Below are 14,513 nucleotides of genomic sequence, written 5' to 3' on the forward strand. Positions count from 1 at the left end.
ATGCATAAGTCAGTCTTGCTAGTTTGGCCGAGGATCCAAGTCTGCCAAAGCATGCAGACTCTCTAAGTTATAAACTACTTGTACATACTGCTGGTCAGCTTGCTCTGAAGGGTTTCTTTTTAGGCTTGCGTTATAGCACTGTCTGACCTCCTTCTAATCAGCGTGGATGGTTACAACTTTGTTATCATGTGAAGAAAACTGTTTAAGAAGTATATAGTGGAGACAATAGCATAAAAAGCTGTTTAAGAAGGTCTGCCTAAAATGATTTTATATGGTGCCAATTGCCACTACATATTTAGTCCTCTGATGAATTTGGAAAAATGTTTGTAGTACGTAATCATCTTATGCAAATAAAAAATATATGAGAAAGTTTAAGAATCGATCGATCTATCTATCTATCTATCTATATTAGAATTCTCGTATAACCATTGCCGACGTGAAATTTTTCGATATTTTTGGGGTTCTGAAAAATAAAAATTTGTTCAATTCCAAATTTCTCGAACAATCACGTGTTGATGCTAATTTTACAGAGGTGGGTTGTATTGTACTTTGGTTTGAAGATAGGCTAATTCTACCATGTAGAAAAAAAATATTTTCATATGTAGAAGTAGAGATGTCAAGTAGATACGCAATCGTTGCTAAGCACAACAATGATATCCCTTTGTAGTGGGGTTATTATGCGTCATTTGAGACAGACAAGAAACGGACAAAATGTGCAGTGTGACAGAAGTTGCAATTGGTCAGGAAGTTGTAGTTAGGAGATTAAGTAGTGGGTTAAGAAAATTGTATTTGGAGATAACTGTAGTAAGTTAAATGAGGTGATAATGTCAGCTGGGCTGGTCAGATGAATAGAAAATTTGTTTGTGGATGGGCTATTAGATTGCATAAGTTAGGCCTAGAAAGCAGTGGAATGCAAAGAGGAGAGCCATGTTTGTAATTAAAATCCAGTATGTGGTGATATGCGTCTTTTGGGGATGCCTTGTTAAAATTGGTGTAGTCCATACACATCCTCTACTTACCATTGTGTTTTTTAACCATGACCACATTTGCTAGCCAACTGGTGAATCTGAGTTCCTTCATGAACCCAGCATTGAGTAGTTTCTGGGTTTCTTCTAAGAAAGGTTTCCTCTTGTCTGTACCAAGGTGGCGTTTCTTTTTAATTATAGGTCGGATTGCTGGGTTGATGGCAAGTTTGTGGTAGATGACATTGGGTCAATGCCTGATATATCTGCCGGGGTCCAGACAAATAAGTCAACGTTTTACTGTAGTAATGTAATAAGATGTTCCTTTTCTTGTCCTTGTAAAGCATCCCCAATATAGGCGTGTTTGTCTTCATCGGTCGTCAATTTTATTTTCGTTAACTGGTCGGCCTGCCCTAAAGGGTTTGTTTTTAAGCTTGCATTATAGCATTATCTGGCCTCTTTCTAGTTAGCGTGGATGGTTACAACTTTGTTATTATGTGAAGAAAACTTGACATACAAGTATATAGTGGAGACAATAGCATGAAAAGCAGTTTAAGAAGGTCTGCCTAAAATGATATTATATGGGCTTTTTAGTCTACGACCAGGTATTGAATATCTAGAGTTTTACAAATAGGATAATTACCTAATGTTGTTTGTAACCATATATAACCTCAGATTGAAATGCGCTCACCTAAAAAAGCTACCAATTTTCCTATAAATGGTTGCAGAGCTTTGTCACTTAGCTTTATTTTTTGGTATGTGAAATAAAATAATACGTCAGTGTTACTGCCTGGGTCTATAAGGACTTTCTTCACCAATGACTCACTGACTTGAAGTGATATAACTACAGGGTCGTCCAGATTTTTGTCTATTGTTTTGCAGTTAGAAGGATTGAATATGACGTCTAGGACATTCATGTTGGTGGTATAGTCGGTTCAGAGTTGGTGACTGCATCATGGCCCTATAGAACCTCTTTCTGACCGAGTTGCTACATCCTTCAACTGTAAAACTGCTAGAAATACAATTAATAATTCTGTGAGGTGGGTTAGGGTTTTTGTCTACCTTTTTTCCTTTATCTCTATGATTGTCATTTGATTTGGGTCCGAGATCTTCTGCATTTCGCCGGTGTCCTCGGTTGTCAATGTATTTGTCTAACAAGTATTGGTGAGCTAGCTTTTCGAGTAGGTCTTTCGCTATAACGAATATATATGTGGTATGTCCATACTTTTGATGAAAAGTGCAACATTTAGACCTGTCCACATATTATTGGTCTTTATATTGTGAAAAATATGCCAAGCTAGAAGATATTGGAGCTACTTTGGAAGAAAATTCTAGTGACGATGAGCTAAGTGAAAAATAATATGATGCCTCTAGTGATGATGCCATTACGGGGGAACCTGATCCTTAGATGTTTACTCACATTACCTGCATTATTCACTGTGTTGCTTGTACATGATTTGTTATTGAGTACTGGATTTGAAAGACACAAAATCGCAAGGTTGAAGGAAAAAATTTAACCTTTCTTTCTATTTCATTGACCATGGTAGTTGTGTAAATTGATTTATGATTCAAAAAAATTACTTTTTCTGACATAAGGTTACAATTTCTGAAGGTTTATGTGGGATTTGCATATCAATCTATTTATTAGAGTTTTAATTAAACTGTGTTCTCTCATTCTCCTTTCTTTTAAATTGAGTCGAAATGGTTATATTTAATCTTGAATTTAGCCATTCCCTATCTGTAATAAATATTTTATTGCATTTATGACATAAAAAAATCAATATATGCAATCTTATAAATAAAACATAATAAAAATTATGGTCGATTATTTCAGAATGAAAAGAATCACATAAACGGATAAACCACGGTATAGTTCAAAACAAATATTTAAAGCACATTCCCATAGCATAAAAATTATGGCTACTAGAATGAGATCGTATATTGCGCAGACTCAAATAAATAATAGTGATTAATAAATATTATAAAATAATAATAAAACATTTTGTGAAATAATGAAAGTTTAATTATAGGAAAATATACATTGTAAATTCATACAAATTTTAAGATTTGTAGTTATTTACATAACGACAAAGATTATCTTTATTAAAAATTCTATATATACATAAAAAATTAGTCATTATATATTTGGATATAAATATTTACATTATTTTATTTTTATTGTATATTTTATATTTTAATATGTATTTTATGCAAGTAATTATTTTGTTTGTGCACGTAATATCATTGTAAATTTATTAATTTCTATTACAAAATTAAAACTTCATATATTTATATTATCAATTATTTTGATAAGTACAAATAAATTACATTTTTATGGGATAGAACTAAAATATAAATATTAAAATAAAATAAAATAATATTAGTTGACTATTTGACTCAGTTCAAAGTTAACTTTTTAAATTAGCAATTATTACTTCTAATATTTTTTAGATGTGAATTAATTTTTTAAGGATCTTTGCTGGTAATTTTATATAATATTTTTTATTTTCTTATTTTAAGTATCTTATAACATGTAATGTTATAATTGTTAATTTTCTTGAGAGACTCCAATATTTTTTAACATTTGTTTTTATGCATGTAAATTATATATTTTAAAAAATATTAATTAAATACTTTAAAAGACAATTTAGATTATTACAAAAAAATTTTAGTTGTATGATTAATTTTTTTAATTATTGTGAGAACTATTACAAAATATGAATTGAATAGTTAATAAAACATTAATATTGTTAAGAAAAAAGTTTAGTGGTATAGATTATCTTGTTAATTATTATAAAAACTATTACAAGAAGTAATGTTAAAATTGAAAGAAATATATATATGTTTTGTTTCATAATAAAATGACATTTGTCCTAATATGCTTACATGGCAAAATTATAAAGTAATTTATATGTTATTACTTGAACATAAAATAAATATTACAAGAAGTAACATTAAGATTGAATAGAAGATATATATGCTTAATTTTATAATAAAATAACATCTATCATAATATATTTATATGACAAAATTATAAGTAATTTATGTGTTATTTTTTAAATATAAAATGACTTTAGTATCAACTTTTTTTAAATATAAATAAAAGATAAATTATTCTTAGGAATACCATTTTAGAAATGGTCTCTATTGGCTAAACTATATTATATTGGGATAGTATATATTAAAAGTATAAAACTTAAATTGCGAAGGTTGAGGTTGAAGTTAAATAAATAAATAAAAATAAAAATAAAAATAAAAATTAAGCACTTATTATAATGTCATGATGCATATGTGTGAGTATAGTATAAGATTCTTTTTCATCGTTTTTTTTTACTGGAATTCTTTTTCGTCTATAATATATTCAAATTAAATGTTAATATATATCTACCTTTAAAATACAGTAGCCCAAGATGTGGTTGAAATATTTTTTTCTAGGTACTTTTTATTATTTAAATAAATAAATATTACATATAATCACATGAAAATACAAGCAAACTAAAGAATAAATAAATATCAATTCTTTCTTTCATTATTAAAATGGAGCCAATTAGCCGCTAAATATTTGGGCCTCTAATAAATTTAGAAAAATGTTTGTAGTATGTAGTCATCTTATGTAAATAAAAAATATGAAAAAGTTTAGGAATCGATGATTTATCTATCGATCTATATTAAAATTCTCATATAACCATTGTCGACGTAAAATTTTTCAATATTTTTGGGGTTTCTAAAAATAAAATTTGTTCAATTTTAAATTTTTCGAACGATCACATGTTGATGCCAATTTTTCAGAGGTGGGTTGTATTGTACTTTGGTTTGAAGTTAAGCTAATTCTACCATGTAAAAGAAAAAAATTTTCATTTGTAGAAATAGACGTGTCAAGTACATATGCAATCTTTGCTAAGCGCAGCAATGATATCCCTTTGGAGTGGGGTTATTATGCGTCTTTTGAGTCGGACAAGAGACAGACAAAATGTGCAGTGTGACAGAAGTTGCAGTTGGTCAGAAAGTTGTAGTTAGGAGATTAAGCAGTGGGTTAAGCAAATTGTATTTGGAGATAATTTTAGTAAGTTAAATGAGGTGATGATGTCAGCTGCGCCGATCGGATGAACAGAAAATTTGTTTGTAGATGGGCTACTAGATTGCATAAGTTGGGCCTAGGAAGCAGTGGGATGCGAAGAGGAGAGCCATGCTTGTAATTAAAATCTAGTATGTGGTGATATGTGTCTTTTGGGCATGACTTGTTAAAATCGGTGTCGTCCATACACATCCTTTACTTACCATTGTGTTTTTTAACCATGACCACATTTGCTAGCCAGCTAGTGAATCTGAGTTCCTTATGAACCCATCATTGAGTAGTTCTGGGTTTCTTATAAGAAAACTTCTCTCTTGTCTATACCATGGTGGCGTTTCTTTTGAGCTATATGTCAAATTGCTGGGTTGATGGCAAGTTTGTGGTAGATGACATTTGGGTCAATGCTGGACATGTCTGCCGCGGTCCAGACAAATAGGTCGATATTTTGTTGTAGTAATGTAATAAGGTGTTCATTTTCTTGCGCTTTTAAAGCATATCCAATATAGGTGTGTTTGTCTTCATCGGTTGTCAATTATATTTTTGTTAACGTGTTGGTAGGCATAGGTTAGGCTTGCTAGTTTGTCTGAGGATCCAGGTCTGCCAAAGCAGGCAGACTCTACTAGTTATAAACTGCTTGTACACACTGTTGGTCGTCTTGTCCTGAAGGGTTTATTTTTAGGCTTGCGTTATAACATTGTCTTGCCTCCTTCTAGTCAGCGTGAATGGTTACGACTTTGTTATCCTGTAAAGAAAACTTGACACACAAGTATATAGTGGAGACAATAGTATGAAAATTATTTTAAAAAGGTCTGTCTAAAATGATATTATATGGGCTTTTCAGTCCACAACCTGGTATTAAATATCTAAAGTTTTACAATTAGGGTAATTGCCTAATGTTGTTTGTTACCATATATAACCTCGGATTGAAACACACTCACCTGAAAAACATACCAGTTCCTCAGTAGATGGTTGCAGAGTTTTGTCACTTAGCTTCATTTTTTGGTATGTAGAATAAAGCAATATGTCGCCGCTGCTGCCTGGGTCTATAAGGGCTTTCTTCACCAATGGCTCGCTGACTTGAAGTGATATAACTATAGGATCGTCCAAAATTTTGTTCATTGTTTGTAATTTGAAGGATTTAATATGACGTCTGGGACATCCATGTTGGTGGTATAGTCGGTTTAGAGTTGGTGACTGACATCATGGCCCTATAGGACCTCTTTCTGGCCGAGTTGCTACATCATTCACCTGGGAAACTGTCAGAAATACAATTAATAATTCTACGAGGTAGGTTAGGGTTTTTGTCTATCTTTTTTTTTTGTCTCTATGATTGTCATTTGATTTGGGCCTGAGGTCTTCTGCATTTTTCCGGTGTCCTCGGTTGTCAATGTATTTGTCTAACAAACTTTGGTGAGCTAGCTTTTCGAGTAGGTCTTTTGCTATAATGAAGTCATCTGTGATGTGTCTATACTTTTGATGAAAAGTGCAATATTTAAACTTGTTCACGTATCAATGGCCTTGGTATGTCTCTGTTTTTCGCTTTTCCTCCTCTCTGCTAGGGTTGGGCTTCTCTACTTTCTGGATTTGCCGAAACTCTTCTATTTCGATCTGGATTGTTGTCTTTTCTCGGAATTCGGCCAATGTCTTTGATTTCGTCACAACTATTATTTCCTGGAATTTTCCATTTTCCAGGGCGGAGCCCACTTTTCAAGACATGTAAGTAGACTTCAGGGTTGAGGTTAGATATCTTCGTGGTTGGCTTGGCAAACCTCGTCATGTAGTCTTTAAGGCTTTCATTCTGTCCTTATTTTATAGTGCTATGGTAGCCGGAGTCATGCACATAGATCTTTGATGTGAAAAAATTATTGATGAAGAGATTGGCCAGCTCATCAAAACTTGATATAGAACCTACAGGCAAATTAGAAAACCAGATCAAGGCAGCACCATCTAAAAATGTAGGAAACGTGCGACAGGATATTTGATCGGATGCACCGTTCATGAACATCATTGTGTAAAACTTGGTAACATGTATGTTGGGATCGCCAATTCCTTCATAAGGTTTTAGTGTCGTTGGTAAGGTGAAGTATTTGGCATCTAGAATTTCATGATGTCTTTTGAAAAAGGATTGGTCCTTTTCACCATTGGTTTCGTGGAGGTTGTTATTATAGGCTTGGCTTCTGACGAGTGCTTGTTTTGATCATCTTTGTTCTCAGTGTTCTTGTACTCTCCTCCCCTTACTTTGGTTGTTTTACTTCTAACGTAATAGATCGGCTATTTTTTGGTTTTCTGCTAGCAGGGATTATTTGATGGCTAATAGTTCAGCTTGAGTTGGGGGAGGGGGGAGAAGGGGGGTTGCTTGGTTCGCCCACCATAAGTTACGTCTTGCAAAAGAGGGTAAGTAATCAAACAGAAAAAATAATAGTGGGGTTAAATAAACTCGGGTCCACAGTGGATGCCAAATGTTCCTATGTAGACAGCCGGTCCCAAGATATAGCTCGCCCTGCTTGATGTATGGGCTCGCCTTTTCTTGGACTGGATGAAGTATACGTCAGCTTCTCTAGAATGGCAGCGGTGGGTACTTGTAAAGGCATTCCAACGGTCAAGTTAGAATAAGTATAAAATGATAGAGAGAATATTCAGAGTGAATAGCGTACTTTTTTCCTCTTTAGGTTTTCTTATTTAAACTTGTTATATTATAGGTGGTTATTCGTATCTGTTTAATCGTTGAGTATATCGATTTGATTTTGTGGTAACTGCTTCTGAGTTGTATTTGACTCTGTGCGGATGAATTCGTTAGAAAAGGAAATTCGTTCCTTTTGACTTGGCAAGTTGGCATGTGTTTATTTTGTTTTACTTAAATTTCAATTTATATGTATAACTTAACTAGGTTATAGCTAACGGATCAAGAGAAATAATTAAAATCAACATTATTTATTTTGTTTTATTCTTTAGAACAATATAAGATGCTAAAAAATAAAATATATTTTTAAAATGATTTCAATAACTGAAGACATATATGCATATATCACTGTACACTATAGCAAGTGATGAAGTATTAGATTCTCGTCCGCATCCATCTTTTTAAAAACCTCCTTATTTTAAAATTTAAAAAATTAGTTGTACCTTATACGTTTAAAATTTTTTCTACCTCTTTCACTTTTCTTCTTCTCTTTCTCTTCGTCTCTTCTATTTTCCCTTCGTGCCCCTCTCTCCCCAAGTTTCTTGTTGTTGTTGTTATATATGAATGACGCGGTATATCATTGTTTAATTTAATCCACTTATCATATTTTCTGCCACTTTAGTTAGGAGAGATCATCCATAAGGTAGACTAAATAATAAAATATTTTTTATTATTAAATATATATCTGTTTTTTTATATATGATTAAATATATAGTTATTTTTTATTATTTCTAATCAATGATATGGATAAAAAATAAATAAACAATATACATAAAATAATACATATAACATTTCTTTATATCGAAACGATCCTATCCCTTTCCATTTTCATCCTCTCATATACTGATACTCGGTAAACTTTCTGTGGCAAAGCAAAACTGATGGTACTAGAATATTCAAAAACTTGTATTAAATAAAAGAATAAAATAAATATAATGTATTAGCCCTTATAGCTCAGTAGTACAAAGTTAGTTTTGTAAACAGAAGGTCCGCAGTTCGATCCTGTGTGAGTATTGTATTAGTTTTTTAATCCCGTCATGGCCAAATGTGAAGAAAAGTAGAGAAGGCAAGTGACGAAGGAGATCCATACTAAAATGGAATGCACATCTCATTAGACTTGTACAAAATGCTGTAGAAAGTTTGATTAACTAGTATACAGAATCTTCTATTTTATTTATAAATCTTTTCTATAGTTCTAGAGTATCCTTACAGCATGCAATAATATCTAAGCTGAAGCATGAATTTGAACATTTGAAATTAGTCTGGTGAGTTTGCTTAACGTTTCGCGTGCCGAAATGGTATCCGGATGATCTTCACCACAAATTGAAGTCCTAATAAAAACAGCCTTCCTGATTAGATCATCCCCTATGTCAAATTGCGCACCCCTTAGCATTAGCTTCGCCCTCGTTTCAAGCACAGTTGCTCTACACAGAGCCAGCTCTTGCCAAAGGCATGGATTCAACTGAGCTTTCGTCTGGATCGATCTCCAGCACAGCGATTTGTCCAGCCATTTGTCAACCGGCGTGACAAATGCCTGGTCTGCACCTTCCAAAGCCATGGTGCAAAGCTGCAGAAGCTCGATTGCAGCCGTGCACCTAGAGTATGTAATGAAAGTCTGAATTGCAAGTGGCAGAACCACTTTCTTCACAAGATATAAGAGCTCAGACACCTCGAGCTCAACGACCGGAGGAGTATGGCCAAATCCAAATATTAGAAAACATGCAGCCCATAAATGCTCTAGATCTTGAGATATTGATCCTTGACTAATAACAGCTTGAACCATTGCTTCTGGAGCTCCAGTAAGTTCCCTTTTTCGCGCATATTGCCTTATGAGCTCATTGAATTGGACATATCCTTCTTTGGTACTACTCCTTGCAAGGTTGAATCTTAGCAACAGAGTAGATGCTTCTATTTCGGATTTTTTGGTGTGTGAGGAGGCAAATCCACATGTTAAGGATTGCAGTAATTTTCTCCAAGAACATGTTCCCTTTTGCTTTTCTGGTAGATTCTGAGCAGTATGTGCCAATAAGGAAACCGGAATTGCAGCGGGCGCAAACCATCCACTTACCAGCACCATTCTGGTTGCCAAGCTCCTGGGGCCATCTGCATGATCGAATATTGAGAAACAAACATCGAGGAGCTGCAGAAGGAAATTGTTGTGCCTTAATGACTGTGACATGTCCTTCAAGGGAATTCTGTTTATGGTGTCTAAGAGCCTGCTTGGGGTTATAGGTAACTCGGACAGAACTCCGCTGACAATAGCGAGGCCTAAAGTTAGCCTTCCGACTTTCTCCTCGATAACTCTCAGCGCATCCACCTCTGCAACCGGATAGTCCTTGCCATTCCCTTGCATTAGAGACATTGCTTCCACTCCTGATAAGTATGAAAGTTTCAGAGGTTCCAAGTTCATGATTCCGGGAAGGCATGTTGATATTATCACATGAGTCTCTCCACCGAAACGAGGGAGAAGATCCATCACAAGTTTGTGATCCCACCAATCTTTTTCACTCTCCAAGTTATCAATGATAACAAGATATGGAACGTTTCGCATCAGCTCCTTCCGTACTCTAGAAATAGCACTCTCTTCCTGCTCTTCAAATCCAGTTATCTTGGTTTTCTCCAAACTATTGTTAGCTCCCACGTCGGCTTCTAAAAACGACCTGAGGTTTAGATAGTTCTGCCTTATATACCTGCTCTCCCCTCCAAGCCATAGAACCATCTTGTATCTCTGGTGAAATCTGTAAGCAAACTCAAGAATCAGCTCTGTTTTTCCAATTCCTGATTCTCCTGAAACACAAGCGATACCTTTCCCATACACAACCTTCATTTCTCTTTTCCTCCTACCAAACTTTCCACCGCGTTTGACCCTCGGACGGTAGTGCCTATGAGAAAATTCAGTACTATGCATTTCAATCTCCTTTTCTGACTCCTTCCAGAGAACTGGTTCTTTTACCTCCGTATTTTGCTTTTCCCTCAACCTTTCATCTAAAACATAACTCCTGCCCCTACCAATTGTCAAATGCTTTCTCTTGGCTCTTGCTTTCAGTTCAATGTAGTCTTGCTGTGAATCTCCTGTAACATCACCAAAGAGCATGAACTCCAATTGAGAAAGCTCTTTCTTCCTACCAATAAAGCTCTCGTTTCGGGTCAAAGGGAACTCCTCTTCTTTCACTTTCTGTCTCCATTTTGTCAAATGCTCCGCAACACTTCTCCGGCCTAACCTCATTGCGAAGGATGTGACTGTGCTTAGTATGCAATCTCTCCAGTTTCCATCCTGAGCTTCTAATTTCCATTCTTCAACCCGAGAAAGGCCATGAACAGCATCTCTCCACTCCTGCTCCAACCCTCCATATGAAAGCCAAAGCTCCCCTCCATGTTTTTCCCACAGCTCACCCCTCTTTTCGATTATATCCCTAACAAGGCAATCAGCTGGACCCAAATCAAAGTATATTGGCACCAAATTCTTCTTGCTGGAAAAAAATTGCAACTCCTCAATGCTGTATGGATTTTTGAAAGACTTCCTTGTTATAATTACTACCCCGAAAGAAGCAATGCTCATTGCTCTCTCAGCAATTCCAAGCTTGCAAGAGTCCTTGCATCGAGCTCTATCTGATACAAGGCAACTGATGCCTTGAGTCTCTAACTCCGCACGAAGCCAATTGGCAAATCTTATTAGAGGAGGTTTTCGACCATGTAATCCTATAAAAACATCACAACTCTTTAGTCTGTAAGAAGAAATTGATCTGGATCCTGGAGTTGATGATGTTCTTTGGTTTTTTCCTTTCTTTCTTCCTTTCTCTTTTGATCCAGAATAACTATCATCATAGCTACTAGAGATTCCGACCGAGGAAGATATACGATCAAGTTTCTGTAAATCACCTGAATTACAACCAGCCGGAGATGCAGATACAGACACAGACACATCAGAGAAGTTACTTCTAATATTAGCAAGAGACTTCAGTTCTGGGATTGCTGCACTGGTGCTAGGGAGAGCTGCATCTGCATGAATTCTGTCACTTGAAGCTTCAGGCCTTACAGACTCTGATAAATGGCATGATGATGTTCTTGGAGAGAAGAAGGGTGATTGATTTGCTGAGAAAAATGCTGAAGATGATGATGACATGTTCCTTGAACTCATCGCCACCAAAGGTCCAAATGTAGAACTCTCTTCTTGAATATCCATAGTTGGAGATGGTACTTTTTCCAGCAGCAGCTGTGGAAGTATCAAATCCCATGCATCCACAATTTTGAAAGGAATTCAAATAAACAATACCTGTGAAAATTGAGATAATTTCATTGTAAAAATTCACAAAATGTACTCTAAACTATAAAAATATGGCAGAAGGGATCAAACTGAAAGTTCTACATTGTATGTTTATGGCACTTAAAGTGAGTACTGTGAACCAACAAAGTGAAAGAAGGAAAAGCCAACTCAACTAAGTCTTTTAAGAAAAAGTAAACAGTGCCACCATCATCTAAACTTATACTTCTGTAGATCTCAAAATTTCCACACACACAAGAGTGCTTTAAAAAAAAAAAAAAGAAGAATTGAAGAAGGGGAATTTCAATTTTGTCAATTCATAAACAGCAATTACGACTGGTAGGTAGCAACAGAGTCAACTTATACGGAATATTAACTTTACAGAAACATTTTGATACCGAATACACAAGGTAAAGAAATAAAGTATCTACTGTTGTTCCAAAAAATCAGAGAAAAAAGTCTTTCAACTCGGTTATTATAAGCAAAATTCACCAACCAAATTTAGAAGCAAGGAACTTAGGGAGAAGAAAAAGATAAAAAAATTATATTAGGAATTATGTATTGTGGTTCAGATCTGAACACTTACGAATCCGTGAAGCTGATACACTGGTGTAGATTCACTGTATTTGCCTCCAACCAACCCAATCTCGTTTCTCTGAACAAATGACAGAGTTCAAAAAATGACCAACCACTCAAATTCAGGAGCACTTTTAACAGTGACAATCACGAACTAAAACCAAAGCAAATGAATTACCAAAAGCAAAGTAAGAAAAACAAACATTACTTGAAAATGCACACACACAAACACAGAGAGACAGAGACACATTATTACCAAACGGAGACATTTCAATGACACAAAAGCATTGACCAATGAAGTGAGAAATCATGGGAGACACCCATTTCAGAAAAACAGAAACTTGAAACGAAAAAAAAAGGGGGAGAATCAATGAATGGCATAAAGTGCCAACCTTTTTCAGCTGTGGAGAGAACAACTCCTTCTGGGGGTGCAGAACTGTAGCTGTTTTTTGATAACCACGCTCATATAAATTAAAAAGAAATACAAGCGTTTATCTTTATGGTGTGAATGTGATGTATTTGGCTACGGTTGCAGTTGTGTAATTCTTATCTTTATTGGTGAGTGCTGAAAGAGTGAGAAAATGGAGTCTGAGAGTGAGAAGAGAAGAAAGAGGAATGGATCTGAGTTGGGTATGGTGGAATACTGGAATGGCAGTAGGCTCCACATTTTTATACAACTGTTAAATCTGCAGAATACAATAGCCAGTATCGTTTGGGCATTTGGATTCACATTCTTTCTTGTTTATTAAACTTCTTTCTTTGTTTCCTTTTTACCTTTTTGTTTGAGTTTAAATTAATGTGTGTATGAGTGTGTTGGTGGTGTTGTGGGTACTTAAATGGAAGGGAAGGTTTGATTTAAGATGCGAGTGTTGATACCAAAACGTGCTGCTTTTGTTTTTGTTTTTGTACTTGCCTCCATGTGTGTGACCATTCATTTATGTATTTGTCCATCTTATTATTGGATTAAGTATACTTCTTATTTACACTCATTTTTACCAGTAATATTAAGTTAGAAGGAAGTAGAGAAGATGTTGGAATTAAAGTTCAACATGTGAATAACTTAATTGAAAAAATACCTTTAATCATTTTTTGTTAGACATGATTACAAAAATAGCTTGTTTATTTAATATTTCTCAATTTATATATTATATCCTATAATAAGAGAAAAAAATTATAGGAACTAAATTTTAGTTAATCAACATTAGTTAATTTTAATATTTAAGTTTTTAGGAGTTAAAATTAAATATTTATGATTTAGAATTTAGAATTTAAAATAATTTAAAAAATTGAGTGCTATTATCTATAAAAGTTTAATTACTTAATATTACTCATTAAAAGAATTATAATTACACAAATAAAAAATAATTCATTTATCATTTAGTTTTTCACTGCCACCTATGTTGCTACATATATATATATATATATATATATATATATATTTGCACCCTCTAGCTCGTGCACGTTCTGCTTCTATTAATGGCTGATCAGAGCACTTCAGATTGGTCATCATATATATAGTGGTATAGTATTATATTTGGAAATTTGCGTAGTTGATGTGCATATTTCATCAGTTATTTTATTATAATTATTATTTCATCTTTGGATTACTAGTATCTATTTGATCCTTTCTTATGATACTTCAATTAATATATAACATATAGTGGGTTATGGAGGCAAATATTATTTTTTCTTTTATTAGTAAGAAAAACAAATGAAGAAAACTTGGATACTTGCTTCTTGGTATCAGAAGGAGTAATAATCAAAAATCATATCATACAGATGCGGGGACATCATAGGTTAAGAAAAAGCAAGTGAACTCATTCTGTAAACATAACGGGGTTGATTTTGTGCAAAGTTATTCGGACATGATAATGATGAAGGGATGAAAAGACATAGGAAATTTTGATAGAAATATGGATTCAATATACAATGAGTTGAAAAGGGAAAAACTATATACATTAG

At 34.2% G+C, this 14,513-nt stretch overlaps 1 protein-coding gene across 1 annotated transcript; it reads right to left on the bottom strand.

Annotated features, from left to right (window-relative positions):
* Positions 1–8,785: 8,785 nt before the first annotated feature.
* Positions 8,786–13,378, bottom strand: LOC112790875 (uncharacterized). Its single transcript, XM_025833476.3, has 3 exons — positions 12,944–13,378; positions 12,562–12,630; positions 8,786–11,987 (listed from the first exon to the last, which is right to left on the bottom strand). Exon 3 carries the CDS (start codon positions 11,895–11,897, stop codon positions 8,940–8,942), a length of 2,958 nt encoding a protein of 985 aa, XP_025689261.1. The 5' UTR covers positions 11,898–11,987; positions 12,562–12,630; positions 12,944–13,378; the 3' UTR covers positions 8,786–8,939.
* Positions 13,379–14,513: the final 1,135 nt, after the last annotated feature.

Source organism: Arachis hypogaea, chromosome 3 (assembly GCF_003086295.3).
Source record: "Arachis hypogaea cultivar Tifrunner chromosome 3, arahy.Tifrunner.gnm2.J5K5, whole genome shotgun sequence".
Classification (NCBI taxonomy): domain Eukaryota; kingdom Viridiplantae; phylum Streptophyta; class Magnoliopsida; order Fabales; family Fabaceae; genus Arachis; species Arachis hypogaea.